A 26,981-nucleotide genomic window follows, 5' to 3' on the forward strand; every position below is an offset into this window, starting at 1 on the left:
GTAATTTCTCGAAAGCACGCGAGAAGATACCACGTTCGAAACCACCACGATCGTATATTTCAGCTTTTTTAATTATTTTCTTTTCCTTTTTCTTTTCTACGGAGCCATTTTCTTCCTCCCTTAGGAAAACGACCATAATAAACTATCAATAGCACACTGAACATTTCCTATGCTTAGGAGCACTACCCTAATTCATAATCTAATCCATAAACGTGACATCGTACGGCACCCTCTCGTTTTCCTTCCTTTTCGTGGATATCGATCAGCATCGTGGGTCACGAAAGTATGATAAAGACAAAAATATGAAAAAAGAGAGAGAGAGAGAGAAAGAGAGAGGGACAGGAAAAAACAAGGAATGAACGTAATGCGCGCGCGCACGCAGGACTGGTTTCCGATGTCCTTTTTGCTGATTCATTTTGGCCGCCCACAAGCTCCCATAGGCGAGGATTATATTCTCCCTCTTTGCGAACCAACCGAATCGGCCATTCTCGTTCAGGAATCTCTGCTATCTCTTTCTCTCTCTCTTTCTCTCTCTCTCTTTCTACCCCTCTCTTTTTCTCTCTTTCTCTGCAAAGTTCTCCGCGCGCGATGCCGATTTGCATATTTGGGTAGGTTAAATCTAAAAACGACGCTTGCTATAGCCGACCGCCAAGATTGGGTAGACGCTAAATGAGTCCATGGCAATCTCGTTGCTCCGGAGAATCCGCGATCGGCCGGCGTACGGCAGTGTCGTAAAGATCGAACAATGTCGCACGGGCTCGCCCGAAAGCCGATAAAATCGTTGAATTTTCTTACGCACCGCCGTTCCAATCAACGAGATAGTCCGTCCGACGATTCCACCATGATATCCCTTATCGACCCTTTGCGTCTCGTTAACCATGAGATTATTGATTAATCTCGAGTGATAAGTGATTTCACCCGTCAAACATTTTTTGAATAATTTAAGACAATACCGAGTTTAATATTACAGTCCGATTCATTAATTTGATCTTCGATATAAAAACATTTTATATTACAAATTTTATATTGAAAAAGATTTTTGTTTTCTTTTTTTTTTTTTTTTTTTTATTCTTTTTATCGAATGATTTATCATTTAAGTCGTTGTTAAAGTATCGTTTATTAGAGTATCATTTATGTTAATCCTCGTTAGACGGCAAGATTTTGAGTTGGATACTTTCTCAAATTATTTTTTTCCGTCGATGAGCAAATAATTATTCGTTTCACGTATTTTAATGAATCACCATCGATCGGTGATTCAAGAGAGACAGAAAGAGAGACAGATACACACACAAAGAGAGAGAGAGAGAGAGAGAGAGAGAGAGAGAGAGAGAGAGAGAGAGAGAGAGAGAGAGAGAGATCATGAAAATCGACGTACTATATAGCAAAAGTACATGTGTAAAAGCCATGCTCGGAATTCACAGTCCTTTTTCTCACAAAACGTCCCCATTTCCACAATCCGCGTACCATGGCGAAAGCTTTATGGATTTTTACCAATTCAATCTTGTCGCGAGTTGGCTCAAACCGGCTAAGAGTACTCCCTTGTTATTGGCAATGCGATAGGAATTTTTACGGCCACTTTGTAACATCTCCCACGAATCGTCCAGTTTGTATTGCACTTCGCGATGAGCATTTCTCTTTTTCAAGTAAAAAGGGAAAGAAAAAGAGATAGCCAGAGAAAAAGAGAGAAACAGACGTACATAACCGTGAGAAGAGTCAAACGTGTATGGGTTTTGATATCGGTATCGAATCGAATTCTCCTCTTCGAACGTTTCGCTACGAACATTTGTAAATGCGACAGGACGGTGATACGATTCGATGTCTTTGCTATCGATAGTTAATATCGCAAAACGTGAATAACGTCGAACGCGATTAGATAAAAGTTTTCTAAGTATAAAATCGTATATATCATTTGATCACTTACATACGCATAATAGATAGGAATAATCGTTTAAAATTATTCAAATAAATTCTATATATTAATGAAAGTTTTCAATACATAATTCTCCTTGAAATTATCGCCATCAGAATTGTTCCTTTTAGCACGTATATAATATTCTAACTTCGTCATTTATCTTCTTGTATGTCCCGTGTGATACGTGTACGCGTTACGCAAGATTATCTTGATTTTCATATGAAAATCAATGGAAATTGAAATAAATTTAATACGGATAGGGTCCCATATACCAACCACCTTCCTCTCCATTGCTCTTTCCTCCCACTACCCCTCCCTCGTTTCACCATCGTTTCTCGAGGTCGTAGATTCGCATTAAATCGCTTTAACCAACGTGAAATTCTCATAGTTGGAATACTGGAACGGAGTAAACGACCGAGGCTCGTTGCACGATCCGTTTTCTCATCTAGCAAGAATTTCAGCGGCGAGGTGACCGACTATAAATGCCATTGAGAATTTATGACTGAGCTTCCTGACTTTCGACGGTCCTTCTTCAACCCCTCGTATCTTACCCTTCTCTTCCTTCCTCTCTCTCTCTCTCTTTCTTTTCTCCTCTCTCTTTATCTATCTCTCGAGATTCTAGTCTCGTGCCGTCTCATTTATTTTCCTATTTGCAAGATCCTAATGACTTGAACATGTTCTTAACTGCAAAATTCCATATATTGAAATAAAGTATACGGAGAATGTGAACATCTTATATCTAGTTTTCTTATTCGCTATTTCTTTCGTCGATTACGATGAGCGTGAAAGTCACTTTCGACATATGGTATTATAATTGTTGGATACGATAACGTTAGGATCGTCGAATTAAAAGTTTCAACGTTGAGATGAAACGTCGTTTCCCAACGTGCTGTCCGTCTTGCCACGTTTCAACGATCACGAGAACGTCTGGCCGCAGCTGCGAACGAAAGTTTCTCATTCCGTCGAGATTTCAAGGCACACACACATACGAGCTTGAGCGCGCGTTCGCTCACACGCACGCACGCACGTACGCAAGTACACAAACGTAAACACAAACACAAACAGAAACACAAAAACGAGAACATACCTACTCTCTTCTCGAGACTCGCAATGAAAAGTTACTCGTTATAAATTGAGGAAACATGGGTCCTGCTATCTCTAATTAATCCGATCGTAATTACAAGAAGATATTACTGGATCTCTTAATTTCGATCGGTCGTATCGTAAGATATTTATAAAATAATTATCGCCCGACAAATTTTTTAAATTTGTACATTTTAAACGTCGTTTTGAAAAGTTATTTTCATCGTCAAATGATATCGAATATATATACGCATATATATATATATATATATATATATGTTCTTTTATTATTTTATGATGTTTTTTTATTATTTTAATAGGAAACAAAAGCACCGTAGTATCCTGCTAGAACAACTGTTCTAATTATTCCAAATGTTGATAGATGTGACACCAAAGGAAGGAAAGGAAATAGAAATAGAAAGAGAAGGAAAACATTGGGTGGAGTAAAAAATAAGCTCTCGAGGAAGTTTCAAACTAAACGAGTTCAGCTTCTACATATACTTTTTTATACATACACGAACACATGTACCGTATATGTAGTTGTATAGTCAGTCGTGAATCCGAGCGTAGGATCCTAAGGTAGAATCCCGTCGACGGGATTCTCCATTTTCCATTCTCGGCGTGGCGATAGCAAAAGTTGAAAATCGTCGGCCATTGCGAGCACCCTGCGCGCTTTTAACCATGCTCCGACCTTTTCCTATTCGCACTGAGGTGCTGTGCGAACAACGAAACTACCGGCTCGTACAGGGCGTTTCATTTCATGCAATTTTGCTTTAACACGAGAAAGAAAACGAATTATATCATGGTCAAATGATATATATATATTTTTGTTTTTTGCAATTTAATCATCATATATTCGAGATATTATTATTCAACGATATTAAAAACATTTCAAGAATATTTCGACCAAGATAAGAACAAGCATTATAAAAATGAAATAAGTTTAATTTATTCAATAACGTAGACTATAACACCATTGATTATTTCATCGTATATTAAAAAATGAAGCTCGAAACGTATTGGATATCGCGTTATTGAAACTTATGAAATCACAATAGAAAATATATTTTGTAGGGAGGACGATAATCGTGGTCGAGGAAACGACTTAAACGTTCTCCGTACGTCGGGACAACGCGAAGTTGATATTTTTAGAAAGCATGAAGTTACGCCCATAAGACGTGGTTACTCCGTTCGACGTCCCTTAGCCTTCGTCCGTATACACTCCAGACGCATTGTCCCAAGATAAAGCTCGGTAGCACGGCCATTATCGCCATTAAAGCGGACGATTTCATTGAATAAAATCACCCTGGACAGATATAAGCGATGATATAGAATAATATACGAGTCTGATTTTAATAAGGATAAATAGGTAATGAGGCCTACTTGCGATAAGTGCTTTTATCTTCGGACCATATTTGCTCGCAACAAGTGTTTTAGAAAGGATTGCATTATAGTTATCATTTTGGAACCATTTAAAATACGAAAAATTGATAACATGTTTCGATGGACGAAAAATATGGCAGTTCCCTATCTTATCGACGGAGGTAATATCAAAGATACGTGGAATCTAAACCGATGAATGAAACGACCTGTACATCCTCTGTGCGTCAAGAAACTGATGGCATATATATATGTATCTATATATATATATATATATACACACACACACACACACACACACACACACACACACACAATATATACATACATATCTGTATACGTGAGTATCTCGCTCGCGCGCAGATTCTATGTAAACGAAATGTACGCCCGAGTAAAAGGCAGGCAAACTCGGTACGGAGGCACCGACACACGCTTTTATGTATACCGCCTCGGCGTAACCCGGTTCATTTCGCGTCCACTTTATATGCAGACTATCGCCCTTTTCTTTTTCTTTCTTTCTTTCTTTCTTTCCTGCCTTCCTTCTTTCCTTTCTTCCTTCCTTTCTTCTTTTGTCTCTTCCTTCCTTCCTTCTTTCTTTTCTTCCTTCCTTCCTTCCTTCCTTCCTTCCTTCCTTTTCCATCTGATCCTTTCGTTTACTCGTACCTACTCGCACCTTGCTATAGTTCGTATGTTAAAACTAACGTCGGTCGTTCCTTTTCTTCCCCTCCCTTTTCCCCTACGCCCCGCCCCTCCCCCTCTTTCTCTTCTTATCCTTCTCTTTTCCTCCCTTTGTATCTCCCCACTCTCTTCTTGCCGCTAGTTTACCCAGACTCCTTCGGGAGTAGCACTCCTTTGTTTAATCTTGCGTTTGTTCTTTCAGCAGGATCTTAGAAGTTTCTTTTGCTCTTTCTTTCTTTCTCTCTCTCTCTCTATCTTTCTTTCTTTGTCCCTATCTCTCTATCTGTCTATTTATCTATCCATCTATCCATTCATCTATTTTTTCTTCATCTTTTTCTTTTCTTTCCCTATCTTTCTTTTCTCATCCCTCTCCACCATCCTTCGCACCCCTATCGAGTCGTATAACTCGTATCTTTTTAACTTCACATCTTGTTAACACTCTTCTTTTTCCATCTTTTCCATTCTTATTTCTTTCCTTTTTTCTTCCCTTTCCTTCGAAAAAAATTTCCTACGATATTATAATGGTTAATAGAGAAAAAAAAAAAATCATCGGACAGAATGATCTTCGGTATTTTAAGCGATCCGAAACATTCGTTCGCCGATCGTTTCGATGCTTAACGACGAATAAGGAGTTTCTTAATATTTATGAGTCTCTAAAAGCCCATAAAGAAAAAAAAAAAAAAAAAAAACGCGTCGCCGTTTATGATTTCGAAGACTAGAGTGGAATGTTGCATAATAAGTGCCTTTCGATGTAACGAGCAAATACCACTTCGTAAAACGTACGAATCACGAGTTTATAAGGCGACATTCGACGTCTTCCTTTCCTCTCGCAATTGCTCGTTACATACGCAACATTCGAGCAATCGCAACACCCGAGTCCTTCGTCCGATGGTTTCTTCATTTGAAACTGACTGACGCCTTCTCTTTTCAAATTTTCTTTCCCTTTTAAACGTACGGAATACGATGATACGGCTTTTTATACGAATGGCAAGATTACTTTCGTCAAATAAATCGTTATTTTAATGGGACTAGTTATTTGAAGATATTTATATAGGATATGTCAAGATATCAAATATATCTACAGATAGAATATTATTTATTTATTTATTTATTTATTTATAAGCAAGTCATGAACATTGATATTATAATAAAGAAAGCAACGAAAAGTATAGAGAGACAAATTCATTAAAATAATCGTCTAAACGTTTCCGAAATTACATTCAACTTTTAACCGATGATATTTTAAATAAGGTTTAGTGGTTTCGTGAGGACTCGTTTTTTCGTCGCGATATGATTATATATACATATTTATAAAACGTCTCACGTTTAAGAAACGCAATTTCCGAAGATTAAGGAACGACGGAAAAGATGGTTCCACAAGAGAAATGAATTTTTCTACGTTGAATGAATCCACGTTAGTTTTCGCCGACTAACTTCCTATCTATCTTCGCACCTTCCAAGCTTAGATCGACTCGGTGAGGCAACTTGACGATGAAGGAGAAGGAGAAGGAGAAGGAGAAGGAGAAGATGGGAAAGGGAAAGGGTGGAGATGGTAGGAGGGATTCTTCCTCGGCGAGAGCAACGTGCCGTGTACCGTCATTTGAAGGCATCCACCTCCTTTCATACTATACCGCACCTCCTTCGTACCGACTACTATACGCTCGAGTTTCTTAATGTAATTTTCCTTTTTTACCTCCATTCGTTTTACGAGCGAAACTTTTGCCTCCTTCCACCCTTTTTAGATACCTTTACGTGTCTCGAGTGTCCTCCCTCCTCCTTCTTTCTCTCTCTCTCTCTCTCTCTCTTTCTTTCTCTTTCTCTCTCTTTCTCTCTCTTTCTTAGCTATCCCCACCAGTTGTCGTCGGGCCATCCACTTTCTTTCTTGCCTCTCCTTCTCCCTTCTCTTTCTCCCTTCTCTACCGCTTGAGAGAGAAAGAAAGAAGAGAAAGAAAGAGAGAGAAAGAAGTGGAGAGGCCATTTACACCAGTCGCGCGCACTTTCCCGACTCCGCGTTGCACCTCCTTGATTCTCCTTTTACGTTCTTCGATGAGCCATCCACCTCTATCGTCGTCTAATATTAATGATTTTCTCGCGTTAATTTTTATTCTCTCGATTTGTCGAGCCGTTCGCTACGTACGAATTTGTAGTATCATTTTTTAAAGTAAGAGAGAGAAAGAGGAGGGAGGGCTATTCTTAATTTCTTTTTTAAAATCATTTTTCAAAAGATTCGATTTTATCGAAAGGACGGAAGAGTAGCAAACTGGTTTCTATATTTATCGATTTGATTCGACAAGAGTTTACGAGCGAGAGTTCACTATAAATACCGTATTAATGCGAGCTTCATTAGATGACGTCATTTAACGATGTATACACTGCTATTTCAGTGAAGCAGCAAAACCCGAGAGACGACGATCATCGTGCACTTTCGTATTCTTCCGAGCACGGCGTGCCAACGAAAGGTACCATAAATAAATTTCACTTATGCACTCTTCTTAGATTCGATATTTCGTGAGCTTATTTCGGCGATAGCAGTCGGTCATTCACATTATTAGATTCTCGTATATGTGATATGAATTATCACGGATTCGATATTTCGAATATTTTATTAAAAGACGAATAAAAATCTTTAAATCGGTGTATCAAAAATTCTATCAGAGAGAAAGAGAGAGATCATTTTTCAAAGATGATTTTTCTTTCTTTGCTTTTTAATAACAAATTTTTTCTTTCTTTCTTTCTTTCTTTTTTTTTTTTTTTTTTTTTTAATAATTTTAAATCGTAGCAAAAAATCGAATCCAGTATGCGCCACGGAAATCGTTGTGCATTAGCTCGAAATTGCGTCGTATCGTCGAAAGATTTTCGTCGTCCCTCGATCTCTCTTTCTTCGAGCTTATCTTTGGCTCGGAGCCTCTTCGAAGGGACGAACGAACGTTAAGAGGCTCTCGTATACGAAGATAGCGCGACTCGATTTTCTTCTAGCCCGTAAATGCTCTCCGGCTCTTTTCTTCGCGAAATTCGAGAGCCGACGTTCGATTCGAGAAAAAAAAAAAACGTTCGTCTCATAAAATATTTAAACTTACGAAGGACATTCGAATTATAACAATATTGTTATGGGAATCGTTAATGCGATCGGTAAACATTTTTGCGAATATGCGATTTCGAGTAATATCTTTTCGACTTGTTTTTTCTTCCTTTTTTCTTTTTTTTTCGGATTCGTTGTTATCAAGTATTTTTACCTAAATTGTGGGCGAATCATAATTGCATAAAGCAAATTCGTAATAATATTAAAAAATAATCTATGATGACTATTAGATTATTATTATCATATATCTACTATATATACCATATTAGAAAAATATACCTAATCATGACTGTTAGATTATTATTATCATATATCTACTATATATATCATACTAGAAAAATATACCTAATCAAGATAATAATTCTCGATCGTATATAACAAGATATTTATACTTTAGGCATGTATGATATTAGGATTTCCTAAATCTTTTCTGATACCTAGCTACATATTTCCACTCTTATCAAAGCGATTCCAAACGGATAAAAGGCTCGACTAGGGAGATTCTCGTTGCCGTGAAAACGCAGAAATGTTGTCGGTAAGAGAGGCACGAACGAGGGATTTTCTCAGAGAACGATTTTCCTCCGTCTTCTATCTCGGTAATTCGAGGAGAGACAAATGGTCGAGTTAAGCGCCCCAAAGGAGGAGGACGTTGGAAAGTGGTGAGGGTTGGTATATAACTTTCAGCTTGTGTTTGCTTCGCTCTTTGTAGGAATCGCGGAGAAGCGACGTAATCTTTATTATCGCGCGAATATACTACATTCGTGCCACGATTCAAGGGGGGTAGACAGAAACGCCGTCGGCGGCTGGTCGGGTTCGGTCAACACGGGGAACACGCCCCTTGTCGCATGCGTTAATTGTTGAAATGTTATTTACGATGTCGAAAGCCCTGACACGCTCGGCTGGCTCGCACGTTGCCCGAATGGAAATGCGGTTAACCCATACACGGTATTGCCGAATACGCTTTATGACCTCTGACCCCCTCTTCTCCTTCTTCCCTCCCATTCTCCCTCTCTCTACCGTTTCTCTCCCTTTCGCTTTGCGAATAGGGATTCCCTTTCCGTCTCCGAGAGATTTTTTTTCTACGAAATAATCCTATTTGCATCGTGACTTTCGAAAATCGTGACACGATTTTTTTCGTCGAAAGGAAAGGAAGAGAAGAAAAAAAAAAGAAAGAGAAACTTCGACGACCACAAATTCGAGATAAAAATATTCCAATTCTTTTTTTTTTTTCTTTTTTTTTCTTTTTTTATTTTTTTCTCTTTGAATTTCGCAGAACTTCGTAATAACAACACGATGATTTCCATTTATAAAAGTGTCCTCTCTTTTTTTTTTTCTTGTTTCTTAATCGAAGTTTTGAAAATAATTTAATGTCGACGAACAACCGACGGTCATAAATTCGTAGGAAAGCGATAACTCGTGGAGCAATGGGGGACGGTAACGTCTTGCGATAGGTTTGCATTAAAGTCAAAAATGTCAGGAGGAACTGAGAACATAGTATATCAATGACAGAGACTAGAGAAATTCCAAACGTCCCGAACTAATTGGTGAACCGTTCTTTACGGTGACGGGCGTGGTAGCGTTTGCGAGCTCGCACGTTTCTAGAATGGAAATGCGGTTAACCTAAGCCGAGACGCCAAACACGCTTTATTACGTTCCCATGTGAAATTATGCGCCGCTGACGATTCTGAAACAATTGCTACTCCAGTTCCGTGCACCCTTTCTTATTACTCTTCGGCGCCTGGAAACTTTCAGGATAGGTCGGCCGTGATAGATGATCGTTCATTTTACAAGATAAAGGGCGCGAATGATAAACACGTTTTAATAGCTTATTTAACGTTGAAAATATATTATTATATAGAACCATTCGGTATATAATACTTATACAATATTCTACGTATAAGGTATAGAGAGAATTCCACGTTTCCTTTACCTTTTTAACTTTCATTTCTTCGCAGCAATTCATAGAGCAACAACCCGTAGTTCTCTCTACCCGTACTTCGTCCCTTTTACAAATCTACCAAGTATTTTCTCATTCATTCTTTAATATCTTAACGTTCAAAGCTGTTTCGCCGTAATGCAATCGACGAATACACGTTATAAACGATAGTTAATAAAATCGAAAACGCAGGAGGTAAGGCTCGAAGGACGGGCCCAGTTTTCCTCGGACGAGTCAGCCTCCTATGTAATAACAAAGAATAAATCCTTTCGCGGAAAGTCGTTTCGGGATACGTACAATTTCTTTTACGGCGGCCTAACTTCTATTAGGAGCGGCCGTAATGCTAATGGCTACTTATAATACGTATTGTACAAACACTTAAGCATCATTATCCTTTTACCATGCGCCATTACCGACGTTCACTGCAATTTATCCGTTGCAGCAAGTTCTACTCGCGCTACCGGACCGTGACTCTCATCGTCGACGGAATTCCTTCGGAAGCTTCTACGCGATTGGCGGAGGTCCTTTGATCTGAAAATTTATCGCGACGAATCGTCTAAGTTTCTCCAACCTTAAAGGTTTACATTCGAAGAAAATTCGATTCGAATCGTTTCTCTATCTATCTGTTTCTTTCTCCCTCTTTCTCGATTTGTCTATTACTTGGAATTTCTTCTTTCCTTGTAGGATAGCGAGAACTTTGTTTGGAATGTTCCGACGATATTTCCCTCGACGGGAAAATCTTCATCTCGGAGCAACGAACGCAAAACTAACCGTATACATTTGATCCTTGTTGGATATCAAACCGACGCCTTTCCTTTCCGTCCATAAATTAATCATAAAGATGTTCGAACGACGAAACTTAACTCTTAATTAATAAGATTCCTTGTTAAAAGATCGTTAAAAATTAACAATTTATACGAGAAGAGTAATGATTTTTACTAAAGCATTTTATTATATATATGTACATATGCGTAATATACTAATCATAACGTAATCTCTAGGCATCATATTTTTCGCTTATTTAACGTCGAAGTGGTATAGACACTTCGTTAGACGAGCCACGTTCTTATCTCTTTTAGTTGAGTATAAAAAGCTGTTCAACTATGTGTTATTCGAGATCGCATGCAACTGAGTCATTAATAAAGCGCATTGCCTCGTAAGATTGTTATCGTCGACCATTATCCATCGACCATTACCGACACACTTTGGTAGAAGACTTAGGGAGGATAGACGGTGATTGTTTGTTCTCCTTGATAATTAAAAAAACAATATAAAACATCTTTGTCTTTTCGATATGTAATTACAGATCGTTTATTTAGGAGGGCACCTCGGTAATATCTAATGCGCTGTATGTAAGCAACTATGTATGAATACATACGTAAATAAGTATGTATTTACATATGTTCCATATAAACGACGTAATTATGCGATATTTATGGGAGATACATTAAATAGATTCACTTTCCTATATGAATGCGATACTGTAACACTTAACAGGTTCAATATCGCTTGATATTGTGGCCCACATTTCAATCTTCCTTCCATTAAGTACATTCTAGTTATTTTATGTAAAATTAATCATGATCGTGAAATGATCCGTAATTATCATGCAGGTATAAAAGCAAATTTCCATATCCATGTTTTCATTATTCATGATCTACACGGGCTGAACGTAAAGTCACATGAAAATAGTCCGGCACTTAAACGTGTTAATTGAATTTTTTAAGCGACGTATACCTTGCGTGTGCTCCAAATTGCAAAAAAAAAAAGAAAAGGGAGAAAAAATCCAAAAGACTCGTATCGACAATAAATTTACGCGAAAAAGTTCGAATTTCATGCATTTTCGATGCATTACGATAACTTATCTTCCTTTCGAAAATGTAATTATAAATTATTTTACATCTATCCAAACGCATTTTGTATTTATCATACGTGTAATGTATCACAGGCTGAGCCAACTTTAATTAACTGATAACGATATAACGACAAGTCATCCCGTCTTTATCAATATTACACTTTAATCGTTGAATTCCTTTATCTTTTCTCGTTCAATCATTCCACATCTCGAATCATCTTATTAAGATCCTTAATAATCTTCTATGATTTTCTTATCGATTTCTTCAAATACGTCACCCTGTATAATTCAAAACTACGCGACGTTTCTCCTTTCGCACTCGAATCTCACGTCACTAGCGGTTCCGCAATAACGCGTTCAACTTACCGAGCATATAAATACTTATAAATTAGTTTATTTATTACAGCGTCGCTTATTATTCGCGAAGGTTAATGAAGATCACCTCGTATGATCGTACATCGAAATTTGCATAAGGGCATTTATCAACGTAAAGTAACGAACCCGAAGCTATCGGCACGATTCACGTATTTTCGTTTTTCATACGTTCCGCCAGGGAAGGTTGAAACGAATGAGAGAAAGATAGAGAGTAGGAGAAGGACAGACAGACAAAAAGAGAAAGAGAAAGAGAGAGAGAGAGAGAGAGAGAGAGAGAGAGAGAGAGAGAGATTTAGACAGACGGAGAGAAAGAGAGAGAAAGAAAGAGAGAGAGGAGTATACGCCCACTTGATTCTCCCTGGACCCGGATGTTGCGATTCTCGAATTTCATTCTATCTTCTTCCCTTTCTCCTCTTCTTCTCCCTCTCTTTTCCTCCCCCTTCTCCTCCTCTTCAACCTCATCCTCATCCCCATCCTCCTCTTTCTCTCTAAAACACGCACACACGTATACTGGCTTAGCTAGACCCCTTCGTCGCTCGAAAGCGTTTTGGCGAAATTGCTGTCGGCGGCCAAAGAGAACCTTCCACCTTGATGCTTCTACTAGAATCCGCTCTGTAACTAGGATTTCAGATCCGTAAGCACGTCTCTCATTCTCTCTCTCTCTCTCTCTCTCTCTCTTTCTCTCTCTCTTTCTCTCTCTCTCTCTCTCTCTCTTTCTCTCTCTCTTTCTCTCTCTCTCTTTCTCTCTCTCTCTCTCTCTTTTCTCTTCACGAAAGTTTGCTTCGATACACGTAATCCCATCGAACTCTTTCGTTTCGATAAGATTTTTCAGTCGCGATAAGAGACACCCTTCGGCGACTCTCGATGTTCGATCGTCTTCTCGAGTGACTGAGAGAAATTTCAAAATCGAACGTACAATTTTGCTTTTTAGAATGTTCTTTTCAATGATCTTATATTTTTATCTCTTCCTTCTTTTTTCCCTTTTTTTTTTTAATATATATATATATATATATATATATATATATATATATATATAAGTAATCATAAGAACGATAAATAGCATAGCATGGCCTAATCGATCTTGTTTCGTATAATTTATTCGATATGTATGTAGATAAATAAATCGTACAAAAATAGAAAACGAGATAAGAAAGTAAATCGATTATCGCGTTAAGTAATTGGTCTTGTAAAAAGATGAAATAGATAGTGTAAGGCGTTAAAGTGGATAGTTATCGTATTTATTAATAATATAAAATGAAGAAAAGAAAGAAAGAAAGAATTATAAAATAAGGAGATAAAATAGGTATATTTAAACGAATTTTATGATTCGATTCTATTCGACGCGTCGTATAAACGACGAATATCTTTGAACGGTAGCTTAAACGGAAGATATTCGTGCGCATACGAGAGCAATATCAAAAAGCAATGAGATTCGGAATTGGAGTAGAATGCATTCGATTGGTGCTGATCTCCTACGGATGAAATCGATATTCAATAAGGACGTTCGGTCTTCGTCGATTCTGCTCGATTTGATTTTAGATTATCCTACATGGATAGATACCATGCGATGATAGTTGCGTGTGAAATAAGATAAAGAAATCGAACGAAATTAAACGATAAATTTTTTAACTAAAATATACGTATAAGTACTTATATATATATGTGTGTGTGTGTGTGTGCGTGCGCTCGCGTGTGTGTAAAAAATTTTTATCAATTTATTAAAAATCAATTAAGGAAAAATTAATGATTAATCTTAAATCGCTCAATTCGATGGAAAATTTCGTTGAATTTCGTTTTGAGAAGAATAAGATTCCATTCAAGTAGGAAATTTTTTTTGGAATCTAATAAACGTACTACGAGAACAAACGAACGAACCACCAAGCAAGAATCAAAAGCAATGGCCGGAATACCACGCTTAAGTAAAATAGCAAGGGGAAAAGTGGAGGTAGAATTCCGTTGTCTCGAAATTGCTAGCGTTGGGCAAAAAGAGGGAAGCTACCATGATGGTGGCAGAGACCCGCCCTGTTGCTTGAATTCGAGATGCACGAACGAGATACCCCTTCTAACGGCAAACTGCACGAGATCTTTTTTCTCTCTTTTTCTACGTGGACATCATTGAAAATCTTATACGAGTATATTTTCTTTGTCTCTGATTTTTTTCTGATAATTTATCTTTTCTCCTTTTTTCTCTTTCCTTTCCTTTCCTTTTTTTTTTTTTTTTTTTTTTTTGATATCTGAAAATATTTCTCGATGATAACTTCGTCGAAATTAGAAAGAATTATCTAATACGAAACGGATTTATATGCAGGATTTGTATCTTTGATAAGAACGTTTTTATATGTTTTAGAAAAATTATCTTATGGGTAATTCTATGTTGGAATTAATCACAAAATTTAATCTACTTTCTAAACAGTAAATAATGATACTAATGAAAACGAAAAGTTTTGTGGATTAAAGCAAAATAACAAATACGAATGCGTTTCATGGATTAAAGCTAAATGTAGGAATGGTTGTACCCGGTCTAACCAGTAGCCCGGAACGGAGACTGCGTTCTCTCTTTCTTTCTTTCTCTCTCTCTCTCTCTCTCTCTCTCTCTCTCCCTCCCTCTCCTATCTATCTATCTCTTTCTCTTTCTCATACTTTCTCGAGTGGGTGGACAAGGGAACGAGAATGCGTGAAAAGATGGCCGCTCCCATCGTGCGTATGGGTGGACCTTTTGAGTGTGTGATCGCCGGCTGCCACGTTTAGGACGCCCTTTAGGGTCAAAGAGTGGAATGGCGTCTGACGAATAGAAATTCAACGCTCCTATACCTACCTACTAATACTTTCTATCTACTTACTATATTTTATCAATATTATTGTCACTAAATACGTTTTAAGATTTATTTGAAAGTTCCATTATGATAACTTTTTCAAGATGGAAATTTACATCACTGGATGGAGTCAATTACGACTATTTATCTTATGCCTAATTAATGACGAAGTTAGTTTTATTCTGTTATTACAAACTTATCTTATTATTAATTAATGACGAAGTTTGTTTTACTGTGTTGTTACAAAAAAAAAAGAAGAAAGAAACACGTTTTTATCATTAGACCATTCCAAGTATAAAATGTTGAAGTTTAATATGCCGTTAAATTTTTTATGGTATGATGTAACATTTACGATTCTTTTTTTTTTTTTTTTTTTTTTTTTTTTTTTTTTTTTTTTTTTTTTTTTTTTAGTAAATTTCAATCGAATAGTAATTGATAATTTTTCAGTATGAAAGTTCATATATTTGTTTGCCAGTTTATATGGAATTTATTGAAGGAGGATACTTATTACAATTCGCGAAATAAAATTAATTCTGTTTGTGAATGAGTAATAAGAAAGAAAAAAAAATTATTTAGAAATGATCGACTAGCTGAATTCATATTAAATCGTATTCTTTGATGGTACGAAGAAAAAAATTACTCAGTTATGGATATATCCAATTTAATCTCACTAAACGTGCGATACCAAATATTATACATCGTTATTTCGTAAAAGTGACGATAAAATATCCGAGCGTTCACAAATCACATGATTTAATTAAAATAAATAAAGTTTCTTAGGGTACTCGCGTCGATCGGGAAAACTGGCGAATCAAAATGAGCATTTCTATTTTCTTTTTCTTTTTTTAAGAAAATAAAAAACACAGGATTAGATCGTGATTTACCAAGTTATTTTTTCTTTTTAATTTCAACGAATTAATAAACCACGAAAGAAATATAGCTTTTATCCGTTTGTGCAACGAACCGTAACAATACTTGCATTAAATAGCTATGAAAACCGTTAGCAATAATTTACCTATTCTCGAAGGAAAAAAAAAAAGAAAGAAAAGAAAAAACGCGAGTCGATACGGCGGCTCTCGTTCTCGCAGCTTTTCGCTAATTGTCGTTAATCCGTAAATATTGGATTGCTTTTGGAAAGTTCGAACGTTCCCTCGGCATATATAGCGAACTTCGTTAAGAGTTGTTTTCGCTTGGGTATTCACGAAGAGACGAAACGATTGAAACAGAAAAAAGTAAAAGAAAAATAATTTACATTTTTACTATGAAGACATTATTTTCTAATTGTATAAAAAATATTCCTCGAGCGTACAAAAATTGAAAAGGAAAAAAGAAAAGAAAGAAAAGAAAAGAAAATATAGTATCTATGAATACAATATATGTGTATATCTATATATTTGAAGAATATTTGTCATTTAAGAAAAACTAATTGGACGTCTCTAGCACTTTTAATATTAATTATCAATGAACGTTTAAAAAATCCTACGGTAAAGTAATTAAATAAATTGATCTCTATTACTTTTTAAGAAAAACGCCTTTTTTTTTCTTTTTTTTTTTTTGCGTTAATTTTCTTTTCCTGCGAGATAAGACTACTTTCCTCACGTGAATCACATAAGTATTATTTACACACGAACGCAAGCGCACATATTAACGTATACGTACGAGTCGCGTGGACGATAGTCTTTAAGAAAAATGGCGGGACAAGGAAGGACCGAAGAGATAAGAAAGGTGATTCGAATTCGAAGGAGCATCGTTTTCGAATTCGATCCAATTGTTTAGCGCGATCTCGCGAGAGTCACGTATCCGTTCGCGTAAAATGCGAGCGTCTTGTAAAGGGAGCCACGCCTCACGTAAATCGAAGACGCCGTCGGAAGACGACGCCACGTTCAACCCGTTTCGATCTTCTTCGTGTCTCTCCTTCGAGTGTTGAACGTTCTTTCTTTCTTTCTTTCTTTCTTTCTTTCTTTCTTTCTCTCTCTCTCTCTTCTCTCTCTCTCTCTCTCTCTCTCTCTCTCTATCTTTTTCTCTCTCCTACTCGCGCGCTCTCCACGCACGCTCGTGCACCTTTCTAAACACGATAAGAATTATGGCTACTCGCGCACCAACCTTCGATTTTCTCGCTCTTTTTATTTTATCCAAAAGAGTTTCTCCTTCTTTCTCTTTCGTCGATTCTCGAAGTCTCGAGTCGAACGGGGAACACATCGATGGCACTTGTTCGCGAACTTGCGAGTAAGAAGACGGCGAATGTCTGTGGTGATGCGCGATACGCACGCACGCACACGTATGCACACGCATATGCACATATATATATATACACACACATACACACACACACACACGTACGTACACACAGCCATACTTACTCACATATACACACACGTTTTCGTGGACATTCGCGGCGCGAAATTCAACTTTCGAATCTGCGTTGATCCATGACGTGCTACGTAGACAAACTTCGGAGATGGAATGACAGAAGCGCGGCGACAGGGCATACACACACAAACGCACACTGAATAAGAGAGAGAGAAAGAGAGAGAGAGAGAGAGAGATAGTGAGAGAAAGAGAGAGAGAGAGAGAGAGAGAGACAGGCTTGTCATGTCGTCGTCTGAGAGTAACGAAGACACACCGATGCGAGCGTGTGGAAACAAGACGGAGACGAACGAGCGAGCGAGCGAGTGAACGAACGAACGAACGAACGAACGAACGAACTATGGGGGGACATTAGAGTCAAGGTCCGGCTCTCGAGGAGGGCTGATTACCCCTTTACGACGAGCCAAGGACAACCCACGCGGAGGCTTCTGTCATTTCGGCAGTTACGACGCAACGCGGCTTGCGCCCAAGCCATAAAAACTCCTAGCTAGATGTTCTCTCCTTTTCTTTCTTTTTATCTTCCTCTTTCCATCCTTCCTTTCTTCCTTCTTTCCTTCCTTCCTTCCTCCCTTCCTCCCTTCCACCCTTCTTACGCTCTCAATGTCTTCGTTTTTTTCTTTCCTTCTATTTTTTTCCTTTACTCTCTTCTTTCTTCTTTCTTTTTCTTTTCTTTTTTTTTCTTGTCATTTTACTCCTTCAACTTCTCCTTTTCGTTGATCGCTACCTGAACGAGACGAGAAAAAAAGGGTGTCGCATGATCTTGAATACAGGGACAAGCAGTTAACTGCTTCGAAAGATCCACCGAGCTGGATCGTTGCTATGTTGTATGCGGAAGGAAGGGTTGCCATTTGCCACGGTGGTGTCCCGACTGTTTTTCTTTTTTTTTTTTTCTTTCCTTTTTTATGTATGTTCTTTTTCTTTTTTTATTATTTTTTCGTCCCTTTTATCTTTTCTCCGCTTAAGTGCAACGACCTTGACGCTTTTCCTTCTCGTACTGCGAGAAAAGAACGCGATGCAATCCTTTCTTTGATTCTTTTTTTCCTTATTTCTTTTCCTTCGTCTTGCCTCATAAACCACGACCTTGGACATACCAAGCGTTTTTTTCTTTCTTCCTTTTTTCTTTTCTTTTTTTCTTTCTTTTTTTTTGGAAAATTGCGAACGGATAACCATCTCTTCGAAGATTTGATGCAAGTTTAAGAAGACTCATAGTCGAGATAATTTTGTTAACTCCATCTCTCTCTCTCTCTCTCTCTCTCTCTCTCGTCGTTTGATCGTTCCATCTTGTTGCGTTCGTCGAATTTCCATCTACAAGTTCATGCCATATTGTAGATAGATATAGCGAGTTCTCGTATCCCCTTTATAGCTTTTGGAATATCGTAAAACGTTATTGGACTTGAAAGTTCTCGATTAGAAATTTCATTCTCCAGTCCTTAAAGCGTTAAATTATATTTTGAAAAATCGATTCTATCGAAGAAATTTTCAACCAATTAATAAGACGGGAGTAAATGAAAAAGTTCGAGTAGGTGAAATACTTTTTAACAAAATAGATACACGTATCTATCGTAGAAAAAAACTTTTATAACGAACATCGTATCTTCCTCGAAATGAGTTTTCCGTCGGACATTGACCTTCGCTCGATCGACATTTTCATTTAATTCCTTTCGTTATTTTTTTTAACAAAAAAATGGATCGTCATATATCGACAATGTTTAAAGAACGCGTGCATGATTATCGATGTAGAAGGACAGAAGTATTAATATTTCACAGCACGCTACCTCGAACTCTTCTAAACTCTTTGGAACAAGTTATAATATCGACGTTGCTCAAGAAAAACGTTTCCATGGAGGCCCAACGTAAGTTTATACCGTTTCCAAATTTTGCGCTGACTTTTCTACTGAACCGACCACCCGTCTTCTTTAATGCCGATACGAAAACTTTTCTACGAGTTTTACCAGTTCGCCCAGCTTATATCAGAGGTTAGCTATAGTAGCTATATTAACTCAGCCTTTAATTATTAACTTAGTAGAATTTTCTTCAAATTTTCTCAAGGTACTCTGGGTCTTTACAGAATTTAATATCGTAACTTTATAAATCTTATTACAACTTACTTGTTACAATGTTAGGACAAATCGATCGTACTTGTTGTTTCTAATCAAATTCGAAGTCTACTTTGTGATCGAGTTGTCTTAAATTTCTATTTTCCAAAGATACGACGAAATACATCGAAAGTTAGCTCGAATTTTTTTTAACCGAGAACAAGTGGTTGGCCTTGAAGAACTTTAATACGCTTCTAGATAAGAGCAATAAAGATTTTATGGTTTTCCCAAAAAGTTCATTCAGGGTCAACCCGGTAAGGGTTGTCCCTATTATAACAAGGCTAACTGCACCTTCTCCAAATCAGCTGTATCCTTTAACTTTTTACCTGACGGGAAAAAAAAGGAAAGAAGGGGGTAGAACGATGTCTAAGATTCAGTTTACGTAGAAGCGAGCGTAGCGAAAGGAAGCGACTGGCTAGTTGCTCGACGTCGTGATAGTTTTTTTTAACTCGATATATCCCATAGAAAAAAAAAAAAAAAACATGGAACTGGAGAAAAAAAGAGCAGAAAAAGAAAAGAAAAAAAAAAAAACTTTCATATTCAAATTGTGCGCTGACGAAAGGTATTTATAATTATTCATACATTTTATACGCATCTCCTGACTCCCAATGTATCAAATTCTTTAATCATAATAATTATCAAATCTTTAAATAATACAACGTAGGTATATCGAAAGTCTTTGCGTTCGTTGCATTCGCGTAATATTATCGAAAAAAAAAAAGTAAAAAAATAAAATACACTTTCATCCTACGGCATCGATGCGTTCGTTCAAAACTCTAGATATTTAAGAGCGAAGTATCAGCGGCCGTCGCTTCGAGTCGTGCGACGAAATCGTTGTCTCGTATAAAAAAGAAAACCAAAAAGAGAAACAACGAAAAAAGAATAAGTAAAGAAAGGAAAATATCAGGAGTGACGAGGTAAAAGCGAGGAACAAAGTTTCGTGTTATCGTCGTTATTTATTCTTCGAGAGCGTACGCAACGTAAGTTAGATTTTTCTTCGATGGTGTTATTACGAGAATCGAGATGTGTCGGGCGGGCTTTCGTTTCTTCAAAACCGCGTGGTTTCTCAAATTTTTTCGTGCAACACACATACCTATCTACTTAGTTTAAACGGAGGTGACTCGAACGATCTCCGTTTTGCGGAATGATTTATGTTCGGTTGATGGTTTGTGTGTGCAGTTGGTGGTTTTATGCGAGCGTTTTAAATGGGAGATAAACATAAAGAGGCCTTTTATGGCACCATCAAATAAACAACTTGACTCCTCCTTCTGCTTTCCTTCTCTTCTTCGACTCGTCGTACTTCGACGCTTCGGTTCGTCATGTGTCTTTTCTCGGTCACGTCGAATCCTTCTGAGATTTCCGTCGAATCGTTTTCTCGGTCTATCTCTCTTTCTCTTATTCTCTGGCACTTGTCAGTACGCCTGTAGCTTAAATTTATACGCGAACAGACAGAAAGCCGTGCCACCAAAATGTTCTCTCTCTTTTTCTCTTTCTCTTTCTCTTTCTCTCTCTCTCTCTCTCTCTGTCTCTCTATCTCTCTCTCTTTTTTCCTTTAAAATGATCTAGATGAAAAGTCTTGTCCGCTTGATTCTTCTCTTCGAGTTTGTATCCGAATATTTTCTTTTTATCTCGCTTAACTAGAGATTCCGAGTATTCATATCTTCTTCTTCTTCTTCTTCTTCTTCTTCTTCTTCTTCTTCTTTTTCTTCCTTTTTTTTCTTTTCTTTCTTATGTTTTTTCTGTTTTTTTTTTTTTTTTTCGTTGAAAAATATTCACTCGTTCGATTATAAGTTTCTAGAGAAAGATTTCGTATATTTATTTATTTATTTTTAAAATAGCTTTTTATACGTTTTTCTCGATCTTTCGAGATACGTGAAATAATCGATAAAAGCTAAGCGATAGAATACACGTATATGGCGTCGCGTATTCGTAATCGTTATCTCGTTGTTGAATGGCCTACGTGATGCTCAATGTCGGATCATTTAAGACGCACGCGTTTATTGCCATGGTAAATGATGTGTTCCTCATGGCAATGGCTCTTAGCCTATAAAAGACGAAGGGCCGTTCACCGAGTCAATTGATATCCTACTATCACCTCTTACTGCATTTTATTGCATTTCTCTGCTTCTCAAATCAGCTGCATCCTTTTCAATGTTCATTAAGAACAAATGTTCTTTTAAGAAAATCTATGCAAATGTAAGGTAAACGTAGAAACGAATTCCATTACAGTTTAACTATAAATTATGATATATATATATATATATATATATATATATATATATATATGTATGGATGTATGTACGTATGCGAAGGTTAGGACGTTACTTAGTTTAGACGAAGATAACTCAAATTTCATTTAATCACAATCATAGAACTTAATACGATTTTTCAATTATTGTCTAACTAAATATAAAGATCTGAAGTATTCATTGATCCTACAATTTTATCCGTAATAATAATCACCGTCGCTTAACGAACTGTCCCTTCTCCTTGCCCGGAAAACACAAACATTTCTACTTACGTAGACCTAAGTAGTCCTACTTTTAAACGAATTTGAAAAATGTTTCACGCGGCACGAAGAATAAAGAAAAAAGAAACGAACCGACGATCGTCGTCGCTGAGAGACGAAAGTGAGTTAACAGAAGTTTACTAAATTCCTCGCTTGACGAACGAGGAAAGACGAAAGAGTAAGAGAGAGAGACACTTTTTGAGTAGACGAAAAAAATCTAACGAATTCGTCGCATTCCTTCGAACGAAAACTAAGACGGACGACATAAAAAAAGAAACATGTAAATAAAGACATAAGAGATGGAGGATAATAAAATCAGACGCACATAACATAGAGGAAGAGAGAAAGAGAGAGAGAGAGAGAGAGAGAGAGAGAGAGAGAGAGAGAGAGAGAGAGAACGAAAGAAAAAAGAAAACTGCATGCAAACAGAAGGAGAAAGAGAGAGAGAGAAAGAAAGAAAAAAAAAGATGCGAATTAAAAGTAACATTAATGAGTACTCACCGCGTCTTTGTAAAATGCGATTATTGATGGACCTTTTCGACGATGGCTGGGGCTGCTGCATCGTCCAAATAAATAGAAAGAGAGAGATAGAGAGAGAGAGAAAGAATGAGAGAGAAAGAGAGAGAAAGAGAGAGTGAGAGAGAGAGAGAGAGAGAGAGAGAGAGAGAGAAAGAAAGAGCGAGAAAGAGAGATAGAGAGAGAAAGAGAGATAGAGAGAGAGAGAAAGAGAAAGAGAGAGGGCAAGCACGCACACGGAGGCTACCGGAGGGCGGCCATGACAGGCGCGGAATTCCGGCGTCGCGACGCTCTTCCGCGACGCTCGCTCGCCACGCGGCTCGAGTATCGACCATCGACGCCGACGACGACGGCGTCCTCAGCTTAGAGCGACGTCGCCGTCGAAAGGACCGTCGTGTTGGAGGGGGAAGGAGGGAGCTCTGCCCACCACGCCCAACCCCCAGCGACCGATCTCCTACCCCTATTTTCAACCCCCTTTCTAGAAACGCCGTCGACCCACCGACATTATCATATATCTCCTTTTCTATCTCTTTTCTATTTCCTTTTTTTACTTTTCTTTGTTTCTTTGTTTCTTTCTCTCTTTCTTTCTTTGTTTCTTTCTTTTTTTCTTTTTTCTTTTTTCTTTTTTCTTTCTGTCTTCTCTTTCTACTTTCTATTTTTCTTTCTTTGTCGCGCACTTCCAGCCGATACGCAGTGACTATTTTATTACGACAGAGATTAAAAAGTAACGTTCGATCCCAAGAACAGAAGTGCTATTCTTCAATTATGTAACCTGGCATTTTAACCCCTGGAATTTTTTCCATCCGAATATTTTCTCGAAAATATAAAAAGCTTGTCGTCGATTTCGAAACGATATTGTTTTCCTTTTAATCGTCGAATATATAATAAAACTTGGATACTGTCCCCTCTCTGTAGTTTACTATTGTTTTTTTGTATAGATATATCTGTGAAAGTATTTACTTGGTTATAATTATAATTGAAATTAAAATTAAAAGGACATCTCATACCTAAGTATTTTTTTTTCTCTCATTTGGAAGAAAACAGAAGACAATGGTCGATCTTCCAAAGTACGTAATATCTAGACACAGCTAAATTGAAAGTTTATCAGAGATCCTTGAAAACGAGCATCGTCTTTTCTGAGTCGGCGAAAGAGATTGTACTTAGGTAGTACATAGTTTGACTCGAAAGCGGTTATAGTAAATTCGATAATAAACCTTCGTGTAAGAAGATAAGTTCCTCAAAGGTATGTAGAATCTGGTTGTAAGATAAGGTGCGCGGGCGCTCGCGTGCTCGCGCGCACGAATATTTAGTATAAATGTAAGTAATATCGCGAAACGAAAACCGAAGGTATGTATCGCCTCTTTTACAAACCGAATACACGGATTTGTGATATTCCAATGATAATTGAGCTTGGGTTTCTTATCTTTCCTTATTTATCACTCTCGGTTAGGAATTAACGCGAAAGATTAAACAAGATTACGAAGATAAGTACTTACTTAACTTGGGTATTAAATTTAGATTGCATTATCGTACTTACACATATGTAGGAGCGAACAACCCACGTCGTTCCATTTTCATCCATGAAATCGAATCATTTGGACATCTTACCTTATCCACAACCTTCCTTAACCCTCTCCTCTTTACTCTATATCTATAGTTTACTCATCGAAATCCAATTTTATAACCTTGACTCCCCTCTACAGAAAATCGTTAAAATTGCGGCCAATCTATTAGATCTATCTAATAGATTTGATCGACAACGAAACCTACGTATCCTTTTTACAACGGATATATCTACATCGATGGATTAAAACGATCTAACGATTTTTTCTATCGGTATATTTGATACTTCTGCATTCGTCACGCTATTTAAGTATTTACTTACGTAGAACGTTAATTATTCTGCTTTCGTATTTTCGCATGTTTGATATGTGTTGGAAAGTGCGTAAACCTGTCTGCGTGATTTTCGATGCTCCTGCGAATATATAGATATAGAAAAAAAAAAAGAAGAAAATAAAAATGTTAGCTAGGTATAGGAACGAATTGCGAATTGCATTAGATTATGGATTCGACTTACGCATAGGTATAAAGACGATCGGAATTCGAAATGGCGATACCACGCTGTCAGAGTTCGAAGATACCTGCTACCTACGTTCGAGGAGGACTCGTGAATGAAGCACGACCTTGCCGGTATGTCTCACTCGGCTGTTTTCGTTGTCCACGCCTCTTTCTTTTCTTCTTCTTTTTTTTTTCTTTTTCTTTTTATTTTCTTTGTTTCAACTATGGCCATGTGCGCGTAACCATGTGCTCGTCCAAATGTGTATACGAGATCGATCCATTGTCCATCGTATGACTTCCATCGACCTCGCCGCGAAAAGCTTTCCTTACTAGGCTAGAGAAGAAGAGAGAGAAAGAGAGAGAGAGAGAGAGAGAGAGAGAGAGAGAGAGAGAGAGAGAGAGAGACAAACAGACTGAAAGACAGAGTACACGTCATTGTCGTTTTATGACGCAAGGCCATAGAATCGAGAGCGATCATCCTTTGGAGCAACATCGTAAATTCTACAGTGGTTCTCAACCTTATCGATCTTTTTCATATCTTTCACTCTTACTACTATTTTATTACCCACGTACGATATGCCATCGAAGCATGGAAATCGAATAAACATTTTATTTTTTATTTACTACGGTCTTTAATCCGACATCGAGAATCTCTCGATACCAATTATATTAATCTCATGTTTGGTCTGACTCTACTATTATGCAATAATAAAACTATTAAAAGTAATTTTATCTTCGGATACATTGGTCTTGTGAACTTTGACATTCAGTTTAAAATAGTCGTAAAGTTTGAAATATTGATAGAAATTTAATGGATATATTAAATTGTCGCACAAACATTACATTACATTATATATGTATATATATATATATATATATATATATATATATATATATATATACGTTCTAATTTAATTTAATAACGAATTATTATCACGAAATTAGTAACGTTATGTCGTTTCAATGACAAGTCAGTATAAAATAGTGAGAGAGAGAGAGAGAGAGAGAGAGACAAAAAATGAATGAATGAATGAATGAATGAACGAACGAACGAACGAATCGTTGGAAGGAAAGCAATATAAGCGAATGGAGGCGTTGGGGCGTGTCGTAATGCGCGAACCCGGTAAAGCTTCGATGTGCTTCGATGTTATATCGTCTTCAAAACCGTAAGGAAAATGAAAAGGCAACGATTCGCCTTGAACTTGGTCGATCGTATGTAATAGCTGTTCTGTTATCGATCGAATCCTGCGATAAAAAGAGAGAGAGAGAGAGAGAGAGAGAGAGAAAGAGACTTTATCCGTTCTCGTTCAAACCACCAACGTTGAACGAATTCATTCATCAATGAAAAAGAAAATGTAAAATGTAATAAAAATTTCACCGAGGCGAGTCGATTATAAAGAGAATTATAATACGTTACTTCCGTCCTTACTTCAAGTACTAACATCGTAGCTCTTTGCATAATTTTAATTTAGTTTTACGAGGAGGAACGGGACTACTAGCTAACTCGAAACTTTCAACTTTGTCTATCTAGCCTGTGTGACCTAGCTACAAGGATACCCATGTTGAATCTCGATGGTGATTGGATATCTCAAACACTCGTTTTTCATTTTTTTCTATGTCTCCTTTTATTTGGTTATTTTTTTAATTCTTCTTTTCTTTTCTTTTTTTTTTCTTTCTTATTTAAATATACAAAGTAAGGAAGCAAGTACTAGACGAAGAATATAATTTTTCATGTACGAATAACGTGAAGATAATCATTGTGAAATGTAAGTAACAATTTTCTGAACAATACAAACGTAACTAGGATAATTCTTTGGTTTGACAGATAGAAATGATATATCGTTGGCCTCGTCCTAGGAAATACGTTTTCTAACGCGAAGAGACAAATCGATCGGTATTTTATGACCGTTCTCAAAGCATAACGTAACTTAGCGTAACGTATAGAGAAATGTAATGTTATAACCGCGTAAAGTTGTGAATACTTTGGTTAAATGACTCATCCGGGAGTATAATAGCGGAACGATTAACAAACAATTAAAATGGAAATACGTTTGGAAAGGACTATCTAACGTTATATGGAAGTGCAACGATATTGAGCGTTATTCTTCTTAGTACCATACTTATAACACGTTCGTCGTAACTCGTTTTCTATTCTATGTCCTCCTACGTCGTATATCCTTCTCTATTGACATTCCTTTCTTATGAGAACGCACACCACGATTTCTGGGACTTCCGCGAGCATTCCTATCACGTCACGATAATAGCGGCTTGCATTCGACATGAAATCGAAACGGCGATGGTGGCAGGATGTAGCTGAGACGAGT

At 37.3% G+C, this 26,981-nt stretch overlaps 2 protein-coding genes across 8 annotated transcripts in view; one reads left to right on the plus strand and one right to left on the minus strand.

Annotated features, from left to right (window-relative positions):
* The window catches only part of LOC122628314, a 305,366-nt gene that overhangs the window by 131,834 nt on the left and 146,551 nt on the right, over window positions 1-26,981 (plus strand). Inside the window, exon 5 of one of the 7 annotated variants that reach the window (XM_043810495.1) lies at window positions 3,316-3,788. The exons of 5 other annotated variants lie outside the window; for them this stretch is intronic. In XM_043810495.1, the coding sequence (XP_043666430.1) occupies window positions 3,316-3,358 (43 nt within the window). In that variant the 3' untranslated portion in view covers window positions 3,359-3,788. Of the gene's footprint in view, window positions 1-3,315; window positions 3,789-7,437; window positions 7,513-26,981 lie in introns of those variants that run through there. One more of the 7 variants, XM_043810496.1, reaches the window with a different exon arrangement.
* The window catches only part of LOC122628316, a 61,957-nt gene that overhangs the window by 11,289 nt on the left and 23,687 nt on the right, over window positions 1-26,981 (minus strand). The gene's annotated exons all lie outside the window — the stretch shown is intronic.

Source organism: Vespula pensylvanica, chromosome 4 (genome assembly GCF_014466175.1).
Source record: "Vespula pensylvanica isolate Volc-1 chromosome 4, ASM1446617v1, whole genome shotgun sequence".
NCBI classification, from domain to species: Eukaryota; Metazoa; Arthropoda; class Insecta; order Hymenoptera; family Vespidae; genus Vespula; species Vespula pensylvanica.